Raw genomic sequence first — 20,644 nt, forward strand, 5'->3', positions numbered from 1 at the left:
CCTGTTCGGACAGTTTGGTTCTAGAATGAATACGCTGTTTGGAGCTATAGCTGTTGACTTAGTAAAATAACTCTTCAGCTGTAAAAATGGTTAACTTTTTTTTTTCCTCTTATGTTAGATCTCCACCCAAAATGAGGCTTGAACTCACAACCCTGAGATCGAGAGTTGCATGCTCCACCAACGGAGCTAGCCGGGCGCCCTGAGATGGTCAACTTTTTTAGCAGTGTTGACAGATGGGCTCATTAATCCCATGTAGTCTGTGTACGTGTGGTAGTGGGGTTCTGTATAGTCTGTCTCTTGCAGCAGCATAACTTGCTTTTGCTAACCAACGGTCAGCCCAGCCAGGAACCCCAGGCAGGAGAGCCTACATCTCCTGAGTCATCGTTGCCTTGTGGCTAAGTCTGTCCCCAGGCTCTAGCCATCTTCCCGCAGTGGTGCCCTGTCTCTTGAGCTGTAGCCCCATTTGTGTGGAGGGGTAGCAAGAGGCATTCTCTGTACACAGCTGTGTCTAATACTGTTGGATCCCCATGTCCTTTCAGATCTAATGGTGCCTCCTTCAACACCCTCCTCACTGCAAATATGAGAATTTTTCAAAGTTGGCCTGAGTATGATACAAATATCAGAGTAGAATATATACCTTGGTTTGTGCAAGTGGATTGTGACTCACACGATGGCTTCTGAGAGCTTTTCAATTGAGAACGAGAACCTTTACAAATACTATTCCATTTGAATCTCAGTCTAAAAACTGAGATGGTCTTAGTCCGCATTTATAACTGGGAGAATGAGCTAAGAGCAAAGGTTCCACAGCTGATGGGAACCATGCTATATGGTCTCTGCTGTTTCTCCCATACTTACTATGGTTAAAAAATTTTTAAAAAAAGAAAGAAAAACAAGAAAACCAACTCTGGTGTCCCCTCCTTTAGACCTTTGTGTAAAATGCCTGGCCCCTCTCCTAACAGAGAGTCTTAGAAAGCTAGAGGACTAGAAGTCTCCATGCTGGGTATGTTGAGTGCAGAGGTTGGACCAATCAGGCAGGAACTCTTGTTGCTTTTCGCTTCAGAAGGGGAAACGGGCCTGGGACAAGTAGTTCCCTTTAGAGTCATAGTTGCTGACAGCAGATAGCATAATAAAAGCAGGTAAAACTTGGGTTAACATGTGACTCACTACAAACTTAACATGTGTTGCGGGATGTTCCAAATATTCTGTGAGGTAGAGAAAATGAAATCTTACGTATTTTACAGAGAAAGGGAGGTAGGAGAGGCTAAGTAATGTGCCCAAGGTCACAGATCAGATCCAACTTTCATGGCCGCTTCCCTTTGCTGGCCTGGAGCCCCACGTTTCAGGCTAAGACTGATGGGACAATTAGAAAATAAATGCTGAATCGAAGTACTTAATTTTGCCTCAGAGTACCCAGCCCTCCACTCTACTTCTCTGTCTCTGAACCCATTGTGTCATCTACCCTTGAGGAAGGAATATGGATTTGTTTGCATGATCAAACTCCTGAAATACGATTTCACTGCGGAGTGTCTTTCTTAAAGCAATGCACTTGTCCCATGAACATTCATGTGACTGGTAGAAATCAGAATTACAGCGCTTCACTGTAAAGCAAATTTTCTTAGCTGCCCCCTTTCACCCATACTAAAAATAAACTGAAACAAAAGAACTTGCAGAGGAAAAGCTCTCCCACCACCCAATTGTAAAAGCAATCATGGTATATAGGTAAGAAACAGAACACAAAAGTGGAAAAATAAAGGATATCAAATATTCATAGTTCCTTCCCCAATGATTTTGATATGATATGATATTAAGTTTGGTAATGTTGCTATTTTATAGTATGTTCTCGTATGTATTTGTTGTTATTATTTTATACAAACTGTTTAGTTTGCCTTTTAAACTGACTATTACAACATAAAATACATCTCCATACTATTATGCTTTGTAGGTTGTATTTTTAATGCTGCAAGATAGGCTGTAACCATTCCCCAAATTTTGTATATTTAGAATTGTTTTGATTTTAAGTTAAATCTTTTGCTTTCCCTCCTCTTACTCTTTTTTGCAATGACCTTAACTCAATCCATTTGATCTTGTCAGGCATCAGCTTCTGTTCCTCACCCCCTGTCCTAAAGCTTTATACCATGTTTAGACTTGGATTTTATGAAGTTTCTGCTTGAATTGGTTTGAATAAAAATGCTTACTTTTAAAAGAAAAGCAAATCTTTTGAAACCCATAATTCTGTTGGTGTTCTGTAAATGACCTCTAAATTAGAGGGAAAACTTTTCACTTAAACATAACCCAGGCTGGTTGGTCTTGTCACGATGACTTGTGTTCTTAGAGCCTATGCCATTTTTGGGAGACGAGGTTCCTAAGTTAGGGATTCTGCGCTCCAGAAACTCCGCACCTTGAGTCCTCCAGTGCAGCTCAGGTCACCCTCCCTGCATTGTGGCTCAGTCCCTTTGGTCACAGTACCTCTGTGAAGGCACCACAGTACCTTCAGCCTCTGTGGCTGGCTGTAAGCTAGGGGTGATGACAGTAGTCGCCTTAAGGCGGAGGGTTAAATTAGCAAAATTGCCTATAAATCACATTTGTGAAATGGGTCCGTAATACACACATCAGTGTATCAGGAGTTTCTGGTAGCCTGCAGTAGAGCCCTGGTATTCCTGGTTGGGTCTTGGTCAAATTTATTTATTTTTTTAAAAGATTTTATTTATTTATTTGACAGACAGATCACACGTAGGCAGAGAGGCAGGCAGAGAGGAGGAAGCAGGCTCCCTGCTGACTGGAGAGCTGGAGGTGGGGCTTGATCCCAGGACCCTGAAATCATGACCTGAGCCGAAGGCAGAGGCTTAACCCACTGAGCCACCCAGGCGCCCAACATATATATTTTAAAGATTTATTTGTCTCCAAGAGTGAGAGAGTGTGAATGAGCGAGCAGGGGGAGTGGCAGAGGGAGAAGCGGGGAGAGAATCCTCGAGCTGACCACCAGCTGAGTGTGGAGCCTGACCTGGGGCTCGGTCTCCTCAACCTCAGATCATGATCTGAGCTGAAATCAAGAGTGGGCTGCTTAACTGATGGAGCTTCCCAGACGCCCCAGTTCTTGGTCAATATTTGTGATTAATGGTGTGGCCAAGGACGTTATTAATATGGTAATCGCATTTGGAGAGCATAGGAACAGAGGGCGGGAAGCTCGGCGAGAGCAGTTTGGTCCATCATTGCTCAGATGGACTGAAAAGATTTATGAGTCCTGGAAAGCCGGGTGAATAACCTGCTTACTGCCCAAGAATCTACACATTTTAGGGTTCCAAGTATTTTCACCTTTGCAGTAATATAATGAGTAAAAAGGAAACCATGCCTTCCTATGATCTGTAGCAGTTAGATCTCTCAATAAAAGAAGCAAACGGGGGCGCCTGGGTGGCTCAGTGGGTTAAGCCGCTGCCTTCGGCTCAGGTCATGATCCCAGGTCCTGGGTTCGAGCCCCACATCGGGCTTTCTGCTCAGCGGGAAGCCTGCTTCCTCCTCTCTCTCTCTGCCTGCCTCTCTGCCTACTTGTGATTTCTCTCTGTCAAATAAATAAATAAAAATCTTAAAAAAAAAAAAAGAAGCAAACGGTCTCTTCCCCAACACCTGTGCAAAGTGCAAAACAAAGAAGTCTGCAAAGGCAGTGTCTGTTAAAGATTTTGTGTCGTGTTACTAGAGTTCTGTTCTTTTTCTTAAAAGTGCTTGTGCGGAGATCGGAGGGAGCCCTCTCATTCCCTTCTTCCCTCCCTGTTAGTGGGTTATTTTTGTCTTATTTTAAATACATAAAGGAATCAGTCTCCATTAACTTGCTTTTCCCACTTAAAGTGGAGACATCTACCCACATCAGTGTCCCTAGATGTACTGCGTTCCCTTCGATGCTGTTCTGTGGATTGCGTGTCGTACACCACGGCACCTACACCTTCTAGGTGTGTAAAGGCATCCATGTGCCCATTGGAATCGTGTGGTGGATGGGGCGCCTGGGCCGCTCAGACAGCCAAGCATCTGAGTCTTGATTTCAGCTCAGGTCTTCATCTTGGTGGTGAGCTAGAGCCCGGCCCTGGCTGGTGATCAGTGGGGAGTCTCTGCTTGTCCATTCTCTCTCCTTCTCCCTTGGCCTCCTCTTCTCGAATCCTTTGACATGCGCACTTGCTCTCTCCTGCTTTAAAAAAAAAAAAGTGTGGAGTATGTATGCACATTCAGATGGTTTATAGCTATTTCCAAATTGCTTTCCAAAGACATAGTTTACTGATTCAGACTCTGATTTCTGTTTTCTTCTGTTTGACATTTTTAAAGGCTTACCTTCAGAACGTTCCCTATTTGAAGAAAAAGACATGGAAGTGTTCTCTTCGCAAGTTTTATTAGGGGTTTAAAATATCCCCCAGATGGGGGTGCCTGGCTGGCTCAGAAGAGTATGTGACTCTTGATCTTGGCTCATGAGTCCCACATTGGGTATATTCATTACTTAAATAAATTTAAAAAACTGAATTAAATCCCCCCAGATTATCTTTTTCATGTCATACAGATTTCCGGTTGTTCCTGCTTATATCCACTTACCACTTCCGCTTCTTGAATTTTAACAGTTCTGCTTCTTGGGTTTTGCTAGAACTGTGCTGGGCAGAGCCTTATTTACTACATTTATGGCAGGACTGTGGGGCCAGTCCCACTTCTGCTGGTCATCCAGTGAGGATGTAGACAGAGAGTGTCTACTACTAAAGAAGTTACCTCAGCAGGCGCATCTCCCCTACCCCCAATATCCTGAGAGCGTCATGAACTCAACTCTTGGAACATTGTTTAACTCATTCAGTAAAGAGCTTGATAATCCTGGGGAGCTTGGCTAGCTCAGTCAGGAGAGAGTATGACGCTGAGTCTTGGGGTTGTGAGTTTGAGCCCCCTGTTGGGTAAAGAGATGACTGACTTAAAGATAAAATCCATAGAAAAGAAGGGTGCTTGGGTGGCTCAGTTGGGTAAGTGTCCAGCTCTTGATCTCAGTTCCAAGTCTAGATCTCTGGTTTGTGAGTTCAGGCCCAGTGTTCGGCCCTGCCCTTGGATACAGGGCCTGCTTTAAAAAAAACAAAACCAAAACTTGATACTCCTCCTGCTTACTCTGTAAAGGGGGCTCAGAGCAAATCATGGACAGTCTTGTGGAGGAGGAAGAGGAACAGAGGAGTCTGGTAGTTTTTCTTCAATGCTTTGGCTGCCATTTTGGATAGTCTCTGGTCTTAGAAGAATGAGAGGAAAATAGTTGCTGGAAGCACTGAGTTGTGTTTTTTTTTTTTTTTTCTAAAGCTTGTTAAGTTAATGTGGTAATACTTTACGGGAATAAACTCTGGCTGACCCACTCAGAGGATATAAGCTTGAAAACATTAAGGGTTTTGATTTGCTCAAAAGAGGCGTTGACGCTTTTTGAAGCACAAATCCAGTGGGAAAAGAGCTTTCCTGGTGCTCACTGTGTTGAAGTGCAGGGAGCATGTCTTTCAAGTCTAATGTCTATCTCAAAAGTCAAGGTTCTAGAACTGTATTTGTACAAGTGTGAAAGTTCAAAAGGAATGGAAAAAGCTGTGTGCAGGAATGAAGTAGACATTTCCTCTTTCTTTCTTGTTTGGAAACTTGAATCCCGATACTGCTCTCTTCCCTGAAGTAGTTGGCCCTCATGCCTGGTCTGGCTCCAGTGTTCCCATTCCCTGGCAATAAGTTGTGCCCTTGCCTCTGTGTTTACCTGGGCATAACTGATAAATAAATCCTGGTCTCTGGTGGGCATGTGAATTACAGACAGAAGAGAGAATGACTGGAGACAAACCCTAAGAGACTCTTCATCTCAGGAAGCAAACTGAGGGTTGCTGGAGGGGAGAGGGGTGGTCGGGTTTGGGTGGCTGGGTGTTGGACATTGGGGAGGGTGTTTGCTATGGTGAGAAAAATAAATAAATAATAAAGGGATAATCAGAAAAAAAAATGAAGACAAGCCAGATATGTATTAAAAAGCATGTAATTCTTGGGACACTGTGGCTCAGTTGGTTAAGTGTCTGACTTTTGGTTTTCCGCTCAGGTCATTGATGGCGGGGTCATGAGAATGAGCCCTGGGTTGGGCTTCACGCTCAGCGGGGAGTCTGCTTAGATACTCTTTCTCCCCACCTTGCCCTGGCGCGCGGGCTCTCTCATAAACTTTAAAAAGCGTGTATTTCTCCCCTTTTTCAAATGCTTATGAAAATATATATACACATAAAGACAGGACTTTAATATTAAGGAACAATGGGTCCAGTCTCTTACAACTTGAGGTGACTTTTTTTTTTAAGATTTTATTTATTTATTTGACAGAGAGAGAGAGATCCCAAGAAGGCAGAGAGGCAGGCAGGCGGTGGGGCAGCAGAGAACCTGATGCGGGGCTCAATCCCAGGACCCTGAGATCATGACCTGTGCCGAAGGCAGAGGCTTAATCCACTGAGGCACCCCCAATTTGAGGTGACTTTAACTTACTGGTAACTCTTAGAAGCACCTAAAATTTTTTTTTTAGATTTTATTTATTTGACAGATGGAGATCAAAGGTAGGCAGAGCAGCAGGCAGAGAGAGAGGAGGAAGCAGGCTCTCTGCTGAGCAGAGAGCCCGATGCGGAGCTTGATCCCAGGACCCTGGGATTGTGACCTGAGCTGAAGGCAGAGGCTTTAACCTGCTGAGCCACCCAGGCACCCAGCATCTAAATTTTTTTAACAGTAGTATAAATTAAGTAAATGATTGGGGATGGGGGAAAAGCAAACAGACACTCTTTGTCACAGAAAAGCGAATTATCTATCTAAAAGGACACATGAGATTTTGTAAATAGCATCTCTGAATGAGACATAGAATGGTGGAAATAATCTGAATATGGTTGGGGTGAAGACCCATGTTTGTTGTGCAGGTTGGTGTGTCATGGGTTTTGCATGCTCACTGGAGATGATCACCTGTGAGAGTTAAGCTTGGGTGGTCCCCTTGCATTGAGACCCAAGCTGTGAATATAGTAACATTGGCTCAAAACACAGTTTTAATAATGGTCCCTGTCATCAGTTGTCTGCTACCAAAGTTAATTCATCAAATGCCTTCTGGAAGTAGAGACCGTTGCCCTGTGGCCATTGGGATTAGTAATCCATAATTACCACACCGTGTGTATAAGGAGGGCTAGCAGGTGACCTCCGATTTTAAGACTCATTTGATGTTATTTAATGTGCTTCATTATATGTGTGTAACATTTTTAAGATTTTATTTATTTATTTGACAGAGATCACAAGTAGGCAGTGAGGCAGGCGGAGAGAGGAGGAAGCAGGCTCCCCGCTAAGCAGAGAGCCCGATGCGGAGTTTGATCCCAGAACCCTGGGATTGTGACCCGAGCTGAAGGCAGAGACTTTAACCCACCGAGCCACCCAGGCGCCCCAACATTTTTTTTAAGCAGGGATTTTTTAAAGATTTTATTTATTTGACAGAGAGAGGGAACACAAGCAGGGAGAGTGGGAGAGGGAGAAGCAGGCTTCCCACTGAGCAGGGAGCCCGATGCGGGGCTCGATCCCAGGAACCCGGGATCATCACCTGAGCCGAAGGCAGATGTGTAATGACGGAGCCACCCAGGTGCTGCTATGTGTCTAACATTGAAAGGCAGAGGAAAGTTTGTGTCTGAATCCTGTAGTTCTTCCACATTTCAAGACAGTTGGGCTCTGGGTAAAGATACCTTGATTTTGACAATTCACAAAGAATGATGAGACCTGTTTAAAGAATTACAGAAATTCTCTAGGACTCTAAACTCCGTAAAATTTCAGATTTCTGGTTACCAAACAAGGGGCACCATTTATTGCATTGAAAAATGGAGGCGTTCAAGCTGCTTTTCCATGATCCACATTTAGTTTGCAGCATCATGGTGCAAACGTCAGCACTTCTTAGGTTAGATTCATTGTGTTTCCGTGGATCCCACAGTACTAAGTGTCCCTGCTTTCCTCCTCCCACTCTTCTTCACGTTATTAATCAAATCTGAGCCTGATGAGTTCACATAACTAGTGATTTTTTTTTGTCCAGATACCTGACATTTTTGCTAATGGGCACTGCGGAGACCTCCTCCTTCCCTTGCTTTTGTCTTCGGGTTTCATTTAAGACTCCATCTTCTGTATTTCGGGAAGAGAAGACTTTAAGTGGAAATGTAATCGGAGTGTTCTGTTTGATAAATGCACTCAGCATGGGCGTTCTGAAGCCGACTGTCCGTCTGTAAAGTCAGTATTAAAGTACCGTGGTGTTAGTTCAAGGAGCACCTCATGCCGTCGAAGGCAGCTGGGAGCCTGGAACAGCCAGGTGGAATCAATTTAGCTCAGTTCAAGTCTTCTGGATTGACACACAGTCTTGAACCTGCTGTCCCTTGAAGGCTCCGATCAAAGCAGTGGTTTGGCTAGGGCGCTCCGTTAGCCTGGAAGCATCATTGAATCATGCCAAGTAGAGTGCGTGGTTTTGAGATTTCTTTGAAGTAGGCAGGTCCGGATCCTCTGGAAGACTCTTAATGGCATTTTATTATTATGCACAGCAGCAGGTCCTTCTGTGATCTCTACTGCTGTGTGAAAACCCTGGAGGTCCTTGATGGTGAGTGGTGCTGGCCTTTGGGCCATGGTGCCTCGCTTCTAGGCTGTAGGACCTGTGGCCAGCCAACCCCAGCTTCTGTGGTCACACACACTGAGGTCCAGTGTCCTCTTCTACCCAATGGAGATACTGCTGTCTGCCAAAGTTGGCTTTTTTTTTTTTTAAAGATTTTATTTATTTGACAGAGATCACAAGTAGGCAGAGAGGCAGGCAGAGAGAGAGGAAGGGAAGCAGGCTCCGTGCTGAGCAGAGAGCCTGATGCGGGGCTTGATCCCAGGGCCCTGAGATTATGACCTGAGTCGAAGGCAGAGGCTTATTAACCCACTGAGCCACACAAGCACCTCACCTAAGTTGGTTTTGATAAAATGAGATATGTATACAAGATAGAAAGCTTTGTTGGAATCCTGGGGTTCCTAATGGTTATTATACTATGTTTGCCATAGCCTCAAAACTTTTTACCTATGGATAAAAGAAGGGCAAATCTGTGTATCTGCTATTAATGACAACTGAAAACCTCAATCGCACAGGTTATCCTCTGGGATAGAGGACAACTGACCACTTTAGTAATGTTTTAAGGAAAAATCAGTGACTCACAAAAGCATGAGTGGCCCATCTCTTTGTTGTGTTGTCTCTGGGTACACTGGTCTTAGAACTGGGGGGTTCCTAATTCACTTCCCTTCCTGCGTTCCCTGGACCCTTTCTCATATGTCCATCTTGTAGGATCGGAGATCTAGCTTTATCTGTACTTCCTCTTCTGTTTGTGACTGGCTCTGTGTATTCCCATCATGACCGTTTCCCTGATTGCTTATTTACGTGTCCTTTTTCCTGAGAAGGACATATTGTCACTTAGGTAAACTTTGATCAAATATGCATACCCTGCATCTAATCACAAGGAGACTTTGTTTTAAAGAAAAAAAAACTTTCTGAAGTAGGTTCCACACCCAGCGTGGAGCCCATCCCTGGGCTTGAACTTAGGACCCTGAGATCAAGACCTGAGTGGAGATCAAGAAAAGTTAGTGGCTTAACCAAATGAGCCACCCAGGTGCCCTGAAAAAAACAAAAACAACAATTTTTAGAAGTCTAAAAGTCTAGTTTTCTTAGTAGTCTCTAAGCTCAGAGGGGCTGGGGCTGCATCTGACTTACTCAGTGTTGTAGCTCGAATAGGCCTGTAGATGATGCCCGCTGTTTGGATGACTGAGTGGAAAAAGGAATGGTGTGCTCATTTACCCAGATGCAAAGCCCTATTTCCTTGATAAAGCTCCTGGGATACCTTTTGTAAGGTAGCTGAATCATTCAAGCTCATGGGACACTTAAAATCTTCATTACCATTGACAGTAAGTTTACATGGTTTTTGTTTTTTCCCCTTAGCTCCTGCAGAAGAATGGTCAGCTGTCTAGTGCCAACGGCTTAGCTGAGGAAGAAGAGTTCAGCCCCCAGGAGGGAGCCCTGAATGGCCAGGAGGAAGAAGCCATTGTCACAGATGGTAAGCAGCTTTTCAGTCTCTGGGTAGAAGTAGGGATTCTAGGGCTGACAACACCTGCTCTGAATCCAGTGAAACAATGAAAGCCAGGCTGGTTGGACCACACGGTATCCTACCGGGGGCGGGGTGGGGGTTGGGGTGATGTTGACAATAGACGCAATCCATTGGTTACAAAAGGAAGTATTTATCAGACATTTTTTGTGGCCTCTGCACCCAGGTATACGAAGTTCTGCCACTATTTGGGTATAGGAAACGAAGTCATGTTTCATCTTCCTTAGACATTTTTGTCTGGAACTTAGGCTGGTGGTTTTTTGTTCTGTTTCGTTTTAATTGTTGACTGGTCCCAACTAGTTGTCCGTTATTGATGTGAAATCTTGTTGGAAACCCCCAGAGTCGTGATTGCTTTAAGATTCAGTATCTCTCACTCTGGTGAGTAGCCTGCTTCCTTTGCACAGATTTTTCTAGAAATGTGTATTTCAGGGTGCATGCTGCTCTTCGCCCAAACTATGATTTGCTGCATGTGTTATAGCTCTTGAGCCTAGAGGCCCGGTGGGAGTGGTTATTGGAAAGTGAATCACCACAATGTGATTCTAGTTGGACTAGTTAGACTAGTTGGAGTGAGTCCACTTGAGGTCGTAGGGCCCATACCTTCGGGTCAGGAGCAAGGACCTTGACCCAAAGGCCCAACCTCCCCAGGCTGGAGAAGAAACGTCCTCTGCCCTAAAGTTCTTGCCTCATCATTCCATTCAATCATAAACAAAGGAGAATTTAACGACCACTATCGAAGATGCATAAAAGGATGATTTGGCAGGAAGTGAAGTGAGTCTTCGCAATGTGAACAAGACAGATGAGGGAGAAAGTCCCAGGAGAGGAGACTGGCCATTGCCTTGGTTAAATGAGACTCTCCTAACATGTGGAACCTGTTTCTCTTCTTGTTCACTGCCCCCATGGAGCTGCTTCCAGCCGCGAGCTGCTTTTGAAGTTGGTGGGAAGACTGATCTTTATATAACACCACAGGCACAATATAAAGTCAGAAATATATACAGTCTCACAGAAGGGAGGATTTGCATGACCTAGTGTGAAAGTTTCAAATCATCTCCACCAAAAGAATTGGAATCGTCCCAACTCACATTCCAAAGTCCCGTGCTCTGTCTTTCCCATGGCAACTTTTGAATCCAGTCGAGCCACAGCGGGTCTGGAGCCTTCTCTGGCCAAGCGCCTGTGCTCTGTGCTGCAGGGAAGAAGAACAAATGGATAGACAGCCTACCGCTTACCCATTGCAGGGGGAGAGGAAGCTGGTCTATAGGATACACATGATGAAGGGAAGATTAACATGGTGGGTATCAAATGAATTTGCAAGAAATGAGAGCTGGTCCGAGTTCTGGGGGTGCCATCATTTGAGGTCAGAGCGTAAGACCTGGGGACGGGGGGAGATAAGGGTTAGACTGGTTGATGAGTCTCAGGCCAAAGTGAGGTGACTAAGCATAGCAGCCACCACTTTGCAGGTTTTTACCATGGGTCCTAGAACTGTGCTTTTGTGCACGATGGTCTTTAATGAGGTGGGTGACACTGGTGTCAGGACTCAAACCCAAGGTCAGCAAATTACCAAACACAAGCTCTCAATTGCTGTGCCTTCACCATGCTGGGCATGTCCAGAGGCTTGTCTTCTGGCACAGCGTTCTCTGAGCAGCGTCAGTGGAAACCCAGAGAGGCAAGTGTGTTGGGTAACAGGGCTGTGAAAGCAAGTATTTGCTAGCAATGTGGGATCACTGACATGAGTGAGGCAGGGTTCCTCTGTAATGCCGACATATGTGATCCAGAAGCGGGGGGGGGGGGGCGGAGAAGGGTCAAGGTCAGGCCTTAGCAGAGGAACATTCCCTGGTCTCCCCGAGCTGACCCAGGCTTCTGCTCGTGACCTCAGGGTTCTGAACAAATAGCAAAGACCTCTTGTAAGAAAAGTGGTCATTAATAACACCTTGTCCTTTGAAAAATCCTGAAAAGACCTTGTCACCTAGGAAAAGATGGGTGGGTGTCCTAGGCCTGCAGGGGCCATCAACCCAGAGCCCTGCCTTTCGAATGAGCTTTTACTGTTTAAGGCAGAACTGTTAATCCATTGGCTTATTAGTGTCTATAATAAGCTTGGTGCACTTGTTTTCTCTGCTGTCTTCATTTTGACTGCCTGGCATTGTAAACATTAGTACTTTTTCCTGCCTTTTTTTTTTTTTTTTAAAGATTTATGTATGTATTTGAGAGAGCGGGCGAACCGGGAAAGGGGTGGAGGGAGAGACTATCCAAGCTGACTCCCGCTGAGTGTGGAGCCTGATGCAGGGCTCGATCTCAGGACCCTGAGATCACGACCTGAGCCGAAACCAAGAGTCGGGCGCCCAACCGACAGAGCCACCCCAGCACCCCTTTTCATGCTTTCCTTTTGACTACAGTGATCGCCTATGGCTAGATTTTATCGTTATTTCCAGAAATCCTTTTTACACAGAAGCTTACTGGGAAGTCAGTGATGGCGTAATTTAGTAGGTAACACGTTGGTTTCTCCTGCTGTCCATATCAGTACGGGTAGACTGACCCACCTCCTTCCCTAGGAAGATTGACCAGCAGTGGGATTGGGTCCTGCCCTAGGCGGATCAGTCCATGGGAGAAAACGATGAACGAGGGGCGTTCCTGCCAGTGGGTTTTTAATTTAAAGCAGCCGACTATATTTAGACAAAGCCAGACATGAAAATACTGTCTGACCTTGACTTGTTGGCTTTCTTGCTGAAGCCAGACATACTGGCAATTCAGAACCCATCCTCTTCCTATAAGGAAAATGGAATCCTGTTTCCTTATAAATGTTCCTCAAATGACAGAAGAAAGGAACTGCTTGCTATATAAATATCTTTGTGCCTCAGGCTTAGGTACGTATAGAGGGGTTTGGGAGAGGACTTGAAGATTGTAGAATTCCATGGGCCATCTTATAGAAAGTACGCAGTCAGGGTTGAGAACCAATAATTATTGGGGAAACAAATGGGATGCCGGGTGGCTCAGTCGGTTAAGTGTCTGCCTCCAGCTCAGGTCATTATCCCAGAGTACTGGGATCGAGTCCCGCATCAGGCTCCTTGCTCAGGGGGGAGCCTGCTTCTCCCTCTCCTACCTCTCCCCCTACTTGTACTGTCTCTCTTGCTCTCTCTGACAAATAAAATCTTTAAAAAAAAAAGAAAAGAAAAGAAAAAATTACATGACAAGAATTCACAATAAATTATTTTAGCCTTGGAGATTTTGTCCTCCTGAATTTTTTAAGGTGGTTTCCATTTATTAAAACTGCTTCTGGGGGGCGCCTGGGTGGCTCAGTGGGTTAAGCCTCTGCCTTTGGTTCGGGTCATGATCTCAGGGTCCTGGGATCGAGCCCCACATCGGGCTCTCTGTTCAGCAGGGAGCCTGCTTCCTCCTCTCTCTCTGCCTGCCTCTCTGCTACTTGTGATCTCTGTCTGTCAAATAAATAAATAAAATCTTAAAAAAAAAAAAACTTTCGGGGGGTGGGGACAACAACAGCAACAAAAAACTCTTCTGTTGAACAGCAGAAAGAGCTAGAAAGTTCTTTCATGTTATGCTATTTCCAGCATTCACAGTGGTCACACAAGTGCCATTAGTTTTGTGGAAAATCTGCTTTTGTGGAAAAATTTTTAAAAAGCCCTCTCCATCCCAAACTGTCATTTTATTATAGTCTGTGGCCTATGGATTTTCTAGGAGTTAAATGCCTCAACAGGAATGATTTTTAAAACATTACATGTGGGTCCAGGTCAAATTTTATATTTGAAACTTTTGCAAATTAAAACTTCCAGATGAAAAAAAAAATAATAATTTTAGTATCTGTTGCACACATTATTTTTTTCCCGACCAGATGGGAAAATTCAATATTATAAAACCAAAAAATTGAAGACCTTCTTTATTTGGATAATACATGTATTTAAAAAATTTGATTTATTTGACAGAGAGAGAGAGTGCAGGTGCTTGGGCACAAGCAGGGGGAATGGATGGGGGAAGCAGGTTCCTCACTGAGCAGAGAGCCCACATGGGGCTCAATCCCAGACCCTGAGATTGTGACCTGAGCTGAAGGCAGATGCTTAACCCACTGAGCCAACCAGCCACTCCTGGATAATACATATTCTTTTTATTAAAGTACCTGTTCAACTCATTGCCATGTGCAACTACACAAGTGATTGTCTCCAATCTTAACAATTTGAATTTATCATTTACAAGTGTGTTACTTGTTTCCTTTTTGAGATTTGCCTTTCTGCAGAGTAGACACAGCAAATATTATAAAGTAGGTGATTTCTCTGTTTCCATAGGTCACATTTGTTTGTGTGAATAAACGATAGTGATTGCCTTGGTTTTTAAATTTTTGTTCACACACACAGAAAAAATAATAACAAACTTTTGTTCACATGTGCTTTCTACTCTTTGCCTGCCCAGAGTGAGGACATGTACCCCAGCAGTAGTGGAGCGTTCGGGGTGCTCTGCCCTTGGTGTTTGCCACTCTGGAGCCAGCTGCGTTGAAAGTAGCAGCCAGCTAACTAGGGCGACAGGCTTTGTTACGCTGATCAGAATGGTGAGGAGCTGGGTGCCTGGGTGGCTCTGTCCATTGAACATCCGACTTCTGATTTTGGCTCAGGTCATGTTCTCAGTGTCCTGAGACTGAGCCTTGCAAGGGACTCCCTGCTCAGCAGGAAGTCTGCTTGACATTCTCTCTCTCCCTCTCCCTTTGTCCCCTTTCCCACTCTCTCTTTCTCTCTCTTTCAAAAAAATAAATAAATAAAATTTTTAAAAAAGATTTTATTTATTTATTTTTTAAAGATTTTATTTATTTATTTGACAGAGATTACAAGTAGGCAGAGAGGCAGGCAGGCAGAGAGAGAGAGGAGAAAGCAGGCTCCCCACTGAGCAGAGAGCCCGATGCGGGGCTCGATCCCAGGACCCTGGGATCATGACCTGAGCCGAAGGCAGAGGCTTTAACCCACTGAGCCACCCAGGTGCCCTTTACTTATTTTTTTGACAGATCACAAGTAGGCAGAGATACAGGCAGAGAGAGAGAGGAGGAAGCAGGCTCCTGCTGAGCGGAGAGCTCGATGCGGGGCTCCATCCCGGGACCCTGGGATCATGACCTAAGCTGAAGGCAGAGGCTTTAACCCACTGAGCCACCCAGGTGCCAGTAAAATCTTTTAAAAAACAGTGAGGAGGGTCACTACTGCAAAAAGGATAGGTAATCCTGGAAAAAAAAAAAAAAAACAACCCTCTCAGATCCCGAGAAAAATTTACAAACAGGGAAACCCCCAAATGTTGTCACTTTAAACAGAAGTCTTTGAGAGAGCGTGTTTCTTACATTCTGTAGGATTCCAGTTTTTCTGCATCTGGCTTTTGTCCCCCAGATACAGAAACAAAAAAATGGAGTATGGCGTGCTCAGCTATCTAGAAGCTCAGTTTGCATTATTACAGAGAATTTCATCTTCCTCATGGTGCTTAATGTCACTGTCTCAGCTTTTATTAAATTTGCTGTTTGAAACCTACCAGATTCTGGTGTTTAGTGCCTTTGGGACATGGAAAGGCCAAAAGGTAAGGCCAGAAGGTTATTTACCGCCAACACACCCCTCCCTGCAGATCTTATTACCTTACAGAAAATCCATTCTGGAGTTGCTAGTAGTTTTGATCATCTATATCTTTATCTGGATAGTGAATACCTAAGATCCTTTCCAGGCCTCTGTTAGAAGGTGGATCCCCTGCCCCATACATGTTCTTCTGTGAGAGGCTGCTCTCTGAACAGTGAAGACATACACACTCAAATGCTTTTCTCTTTCAGTTGGTGACATAATTGGTACTTTGTTTGTATTCTCATGAAGACAGATGCCTGTTGCCCAGGTCACTACCCTCCATTCCTCCTCTCTTTTTCCCACACCATTTGTCAGCGTGGGGCGTGGCTAATGTCTCTTACCTCCACCTCTGCTAAAATGTAGGAAGCAAGTTCTTGAATGAATGAATGGTTAGAGTTAGCAATATGACTTTTCCGCTCATGGGAGAGGAGCGTCTGTTAGCTTCGCACCATTGTCTCATTTTCACATAGTTAAATACCACAACGTTCTAGCACCCGTGAAGCTGGGTCCTTCTCCGCGCACCATGCTGGGCTCTCGAAGGTGCTGACCGTCGCTCATCCAGGTGTTGCCTGAAAAGGTGAGGTCAGACCCTGACCTGCTCGGGGATGCTTTCCAGTGGGCGCGCTCAAACGACAGAGTGCTCCCCCCTACCCCCACTTTGGTATTTCCAATACAGTGTTACTGCGTGACATTTTCTCAAGCTGTATCCTGTTTTTGTAATGTTCTGAAAACTAGGGGGAACGCTTATAAAACAAGCCTTGAACATCAGCAGGAGTGTGTACTTCGCAGTTTCTGGGAACCGGTTTTTATTCATTGCTCTGCTGTGCGGGAATGTTTGTAGCGTTCCTCTCTGAAATGACTATGTCATTGACAAATTTCTGGGAACAAATAACTACTCTTTCCTCTTTAAAGAAACAGATTTTTTTTTAAAGTAATTAACAGCTAACCTATACCGAGAGGAATTTCTCCCTTGAACTATATTCAAGTCTGGCAGTCCGGTGAACCTTTCTTTTCCTTCTAACTTGGTAAATGGTAAATGAGGAGAGAAGGATTTCTGGTCGTCCTTTTTCTGCTCAGTTGATTCTAGGGGACAAAACCACGGGTGGGGCTGCTCTAGTCACCATTTCTTCGTGTGCCCTTGAATTGAATCTATCCCTTAATCTCACTGACCATCAGTTTCCATATGTAAAATGAGCATCCTCAGTCATCTCTGAAATTCTAGGACTGAGTAACATCAGTATTGCTGGTAATAGGAAAACCAAATGATGGGGTTAGCCGTTGAAGACACCCCAGTGACCTTGGGCAGGTGGGAACCTACTTGGTAATTTCATTATGCCTTTTTGTAAAGACACTTTTTCTTTTTAGTCTGATGTCAGAAGTCCTCTTCCAGATTTGGGGCCCCAGGTTGGCTTGGTGGGTGGAGCAAGCCACTCTTGATCTCAGCATTGTAAGTTCGAGAAGTTCGAGTCCCACACTGGGTATAGAGATTACTTAAAAATGAAAATAAAAAAATATTTTTAAAAAGGTCTTCTTGTATATATGAAGTTTTTAATTTAATGAAAAAAGCTCAAGAGGGGAAAATGTGTTCAGGAATGTCTGAATAAATAATCATTCAAGTATGAAAGAAAGCTATGTAGTTTCATAAATGTGGCTATATGGTAACCTATCTCTCACCCTGTATGGGAAATGGAAATTATGTCATAGGATTGGTTATGGCCCTATTTTTTGACAGATACTGGTAAATGCCATATCTGTCTGCCCTGAATACTGTCATTCAACCTTAAGTTACTTTGAAGGCTCGGCCAAAAATAGCTATAGTTTGAGGCTACTCCAGTCCACTGAGCAGGGTGAGTTCTGGCCCATGTGAGGAGGCACGTAGGTGAGATGGTCTATAGGCTGGTCTCCGTTACATACCAAGCTTCCGACCCTTTCCCTTGGAGGGACTGTAATGGTCTGAGGTTACCGGTTCTTTAATTGTGACTAAGCCCTAATGGAAACATTAAATTCTTTAGCTATTAATTTAGTTGACAGTCCTTTAGATCTTTTCTCCGACTGACTCATTCTTAAGACAGTCCCAGTTTAGGTTCACCTGGCTGGCTCCGTTGCAGGAGCATGTGACTCTTGATTTCAGGGTCGTGAGTTCAAGCCCCAGGCTGGGTGATATTATAAATAAACTCAAAAAAGATTTTTTTAGGGGGGTGGGAGGTTGGGGGCACCAGGTGTTGGGTATTGTAGAGGGCTCGGATTGCATGGAGCACTGGGTGTGGTGCAAAAATAATGAATACTGTTATGCTGAAAAAATAAAAAATTAATCAAAAAAAAAAGATTTCTTTAAAACATCTAATTTCTCCTAATGTAGCGAACCCTGAATGGTTCTAGCAATGGTATGTTAAATGTCCCCATGTTACATAAATAATGACGCTTAGGTAACTTACGGAGGATGCAGTCTCTGGGTATATTTCCCCCCAAATCATTAGTTTCAGAGTATCTTAGCTGATTATTGGTTTTGTTCTTTATTATTTTTTAAATGTAGCTTTTCTACACTTTGAATTTTTACAAACTGCTTTTGTAGTTAACATGTCGGGACAGTGTGACTAGTTACAGGAAGATGTAATTAAATGAAGGGACTGGTTACTTTCCCATGTCTGAGCATGCCGTGCTTAGACTGACAAGCCCAGGGCAGTTATCCTGCTCTGTAGTTCGCTAGAGCTGCCACAATAACATATCACAGAGCAGGTGGCTTATACAACAGAAATTTACTTTCTCCCAATTCTGGAGGCTGCAGAGTCCAAGTTCAAGGTGTCAGCAGGTGTATGTTCTCTGAGGCCTCGCCTTGGCTTGCGGATGGCCACCTGCTGGCGGTGTCCAGTCATTCCCCTATACATGCGTATCACTGGCCTCTGTGTCTCAGTCTCCTTTTATAAGGATACCTGTTATTTATTAAAAAAAAAAAAAAAGTGGCACCTGGTTGGCTCAGGTGGTTGGGCATCTGCTTTCACTTCCCAGGGTCCTGAAATCCAGCCCTGCGTCAGGCTCCCTGCTCAGTGGGGAGTCTGCTCCTCCCTCTGCCTGCCGCTCCCCCTGCTTGTGCCCTCTCTTCTGCTCTCTCTGTTAAATACATAAAATCTTAAAAAAGAAAGAAGAAAAAAAAGATACCTGTCAGGTTGGATTTGACGCACCATAATGGTCTCTTTGACTTAATCCCCTCTCTGAGCACAAACAAGCACATTCTGATGTGCCGGCAGTTAGGGCCTTCAGCATCTGAATCGCGAGAGGGCCCAGTTGAGCCCCCCACACCTGTCCTGTCCGCATGATCGACAGAACCGCAAAGTCCAGTTTAGTGGCCTTCGCGGAGGGGGACTTAGAGGTGGTCCAGACCAGGCTCCGGCCCCCTGGCAGGAGGCTCTTCTCTCAAACACGGATATAGGGAGTTTCTCCATGACTGGAAGCCAGTAACTACTTCACTTCAGGGAAGACATGCCCTCCCCCCTCCCCCACAAGCTGTGCTGCCTTCTGGAACTGTCTAGAACAAACTCACCTCCCTTTGCCACATGGTGGCCCTCTAAGTATTTGAAAACATTTATCCTGTCTTTTGCTTTCATCTTTTCTTCCCCAGGCAAAACACTGCCAGAGAAAATAAGCCGTCTCCATTTGAAGAGAAATGCCAGGGGCTTATTACATCTTTCGAGTATGAATGTGCTTGATGGACGCTTGCCAAGCATAACGGGGTTTCGGTTTCAATATTCCCGCCTTTTCAGACTTGCTTAATTTTCCCACCTCTTCAGCACGTGAGAAAGTAGTTGGCTTCCCGCCAAGTATTCTGTGCAGAAAGAATGGCTTAGAGAGGAGATAAGTGCATTGATGGAGAAGCATAGGAAGGAGTCGTCTTATCAGGGATGTTGCTTAATGAGCCAAAGCCAAGTAGCGTGAAGGACATGTCAGTATCCTTTGATACGTATTTCTAATGGTGGAATTATAGTCGCTCTCTTGGTGTTCACTCATTGGGAGCCCCGGCACACAGCCTACACGGTGAGACCCAGGAGCTAAAGATCAGAGTAAGATAATCTCCACTTTGCAAATCATTGCTTGTCCCAAATAATGGAGGCTGCTTTGGTTTCCACATTAATAGCTTCCTGCAGAGCTGAGGGCTCGGTGGCCTCATTGTCTAAGCTCCGTGAATGAACTTTTTACAAAAGAGCAACATTTTCTAACTGTGTGTCAGATTTTGGCCTTCAGCACCCCCAGTTGGGTTAATTTTTCCTTCCATTCATTCCTCAAGCGCATTAGGATTCTCTATGTTGTCTTCATACGTGTATCACCGTCGGAGTCTGATGCTGACCTGCTTCTTAATCCCTCGGGTCGCTTACAGTGTCCTTTCTGTCCTAAAAGTCTTCTGAAAATCTTACAGCGATGGGTCCCCTTGTGAATCCATTTATCACACGCCGGGGAAATTATTTCATCCATTCCCATCTTTTTCTTTGTTCTCTTTTTGGAATTACTATTATTCAGATTTAAGACCTTCTACAATGGCCCTCATTAAATCTTTTTTCCCCCCTTCTGTCATTTATCTCTTTGCTTTTTGTATTTGGCTCTATTTCCTGAGAAAATATCCTGAAGACTAGTTTTCATTTTGTTATTTTATTTCTAAGAACTGATTTTTTTTCCTAAAATTCATTTTTGAAGTACCCTGTTTTGTTTTTGGTTTTTTTTTCCTGGCTGCATTATCTTTCTTTCCTTTTTTTTTTTTTTAAGATTTTATTTATTTGTCAGAGAGAGAGAGGAAGAGAGAGCGAGCACAGGCATACAGAGTGGCAGGCAGAGGCAGAGGGAGAAGCAGGCTCCCTGCCGAGCATGGAGCCCGATGTGGGACTCGATCCCAGGACTCTGGGATCATGACCTGAGCCGAAGGCAGCTGCTTAACCAACTGAGCCACCC

At 44.5% G+C, this 20,644-nt stretch overlaps 1 protein-coding gene across 2 annotated transcripts in view; it reads left to right on the plus strand.

Moving 5' to 3' along the window:
• Positions 1–20,644, plus strand: part of AKAP12 (A-kinase anchoring protein 12) — a 99,286-nt gene that overhangs the window by 45,247 nt on the left and 33,395 nt on the right. For both annotated transcript variants that reach the window (XM_047734023.1, XM_047734022.1), the window contains exon 2: positions 9,965–10,079. In XM_047734023.1, coding sequence (XP_047589979.1) covers positions 9,965–10,079 — 115 coding nt within the window. The remainder of the gene's footprint in view (positions 1–9,964; positions 10,080–20,644) is intronic.

The sequence above is a fragment of the Lutra lutra genome, chromosome 6 (assembly GCF_902655055.1).
Source record: "Lutra lutra chromosome 6, mLutLut1.2, whole genome shotgun sequence".
In the NCBI taxonomy this organism is placed as follows: Eukaryota; Metazoa; Chordata; class Mammalia; order Carnivora; family Mustelidae; genus Lutra; species Lutra lutra.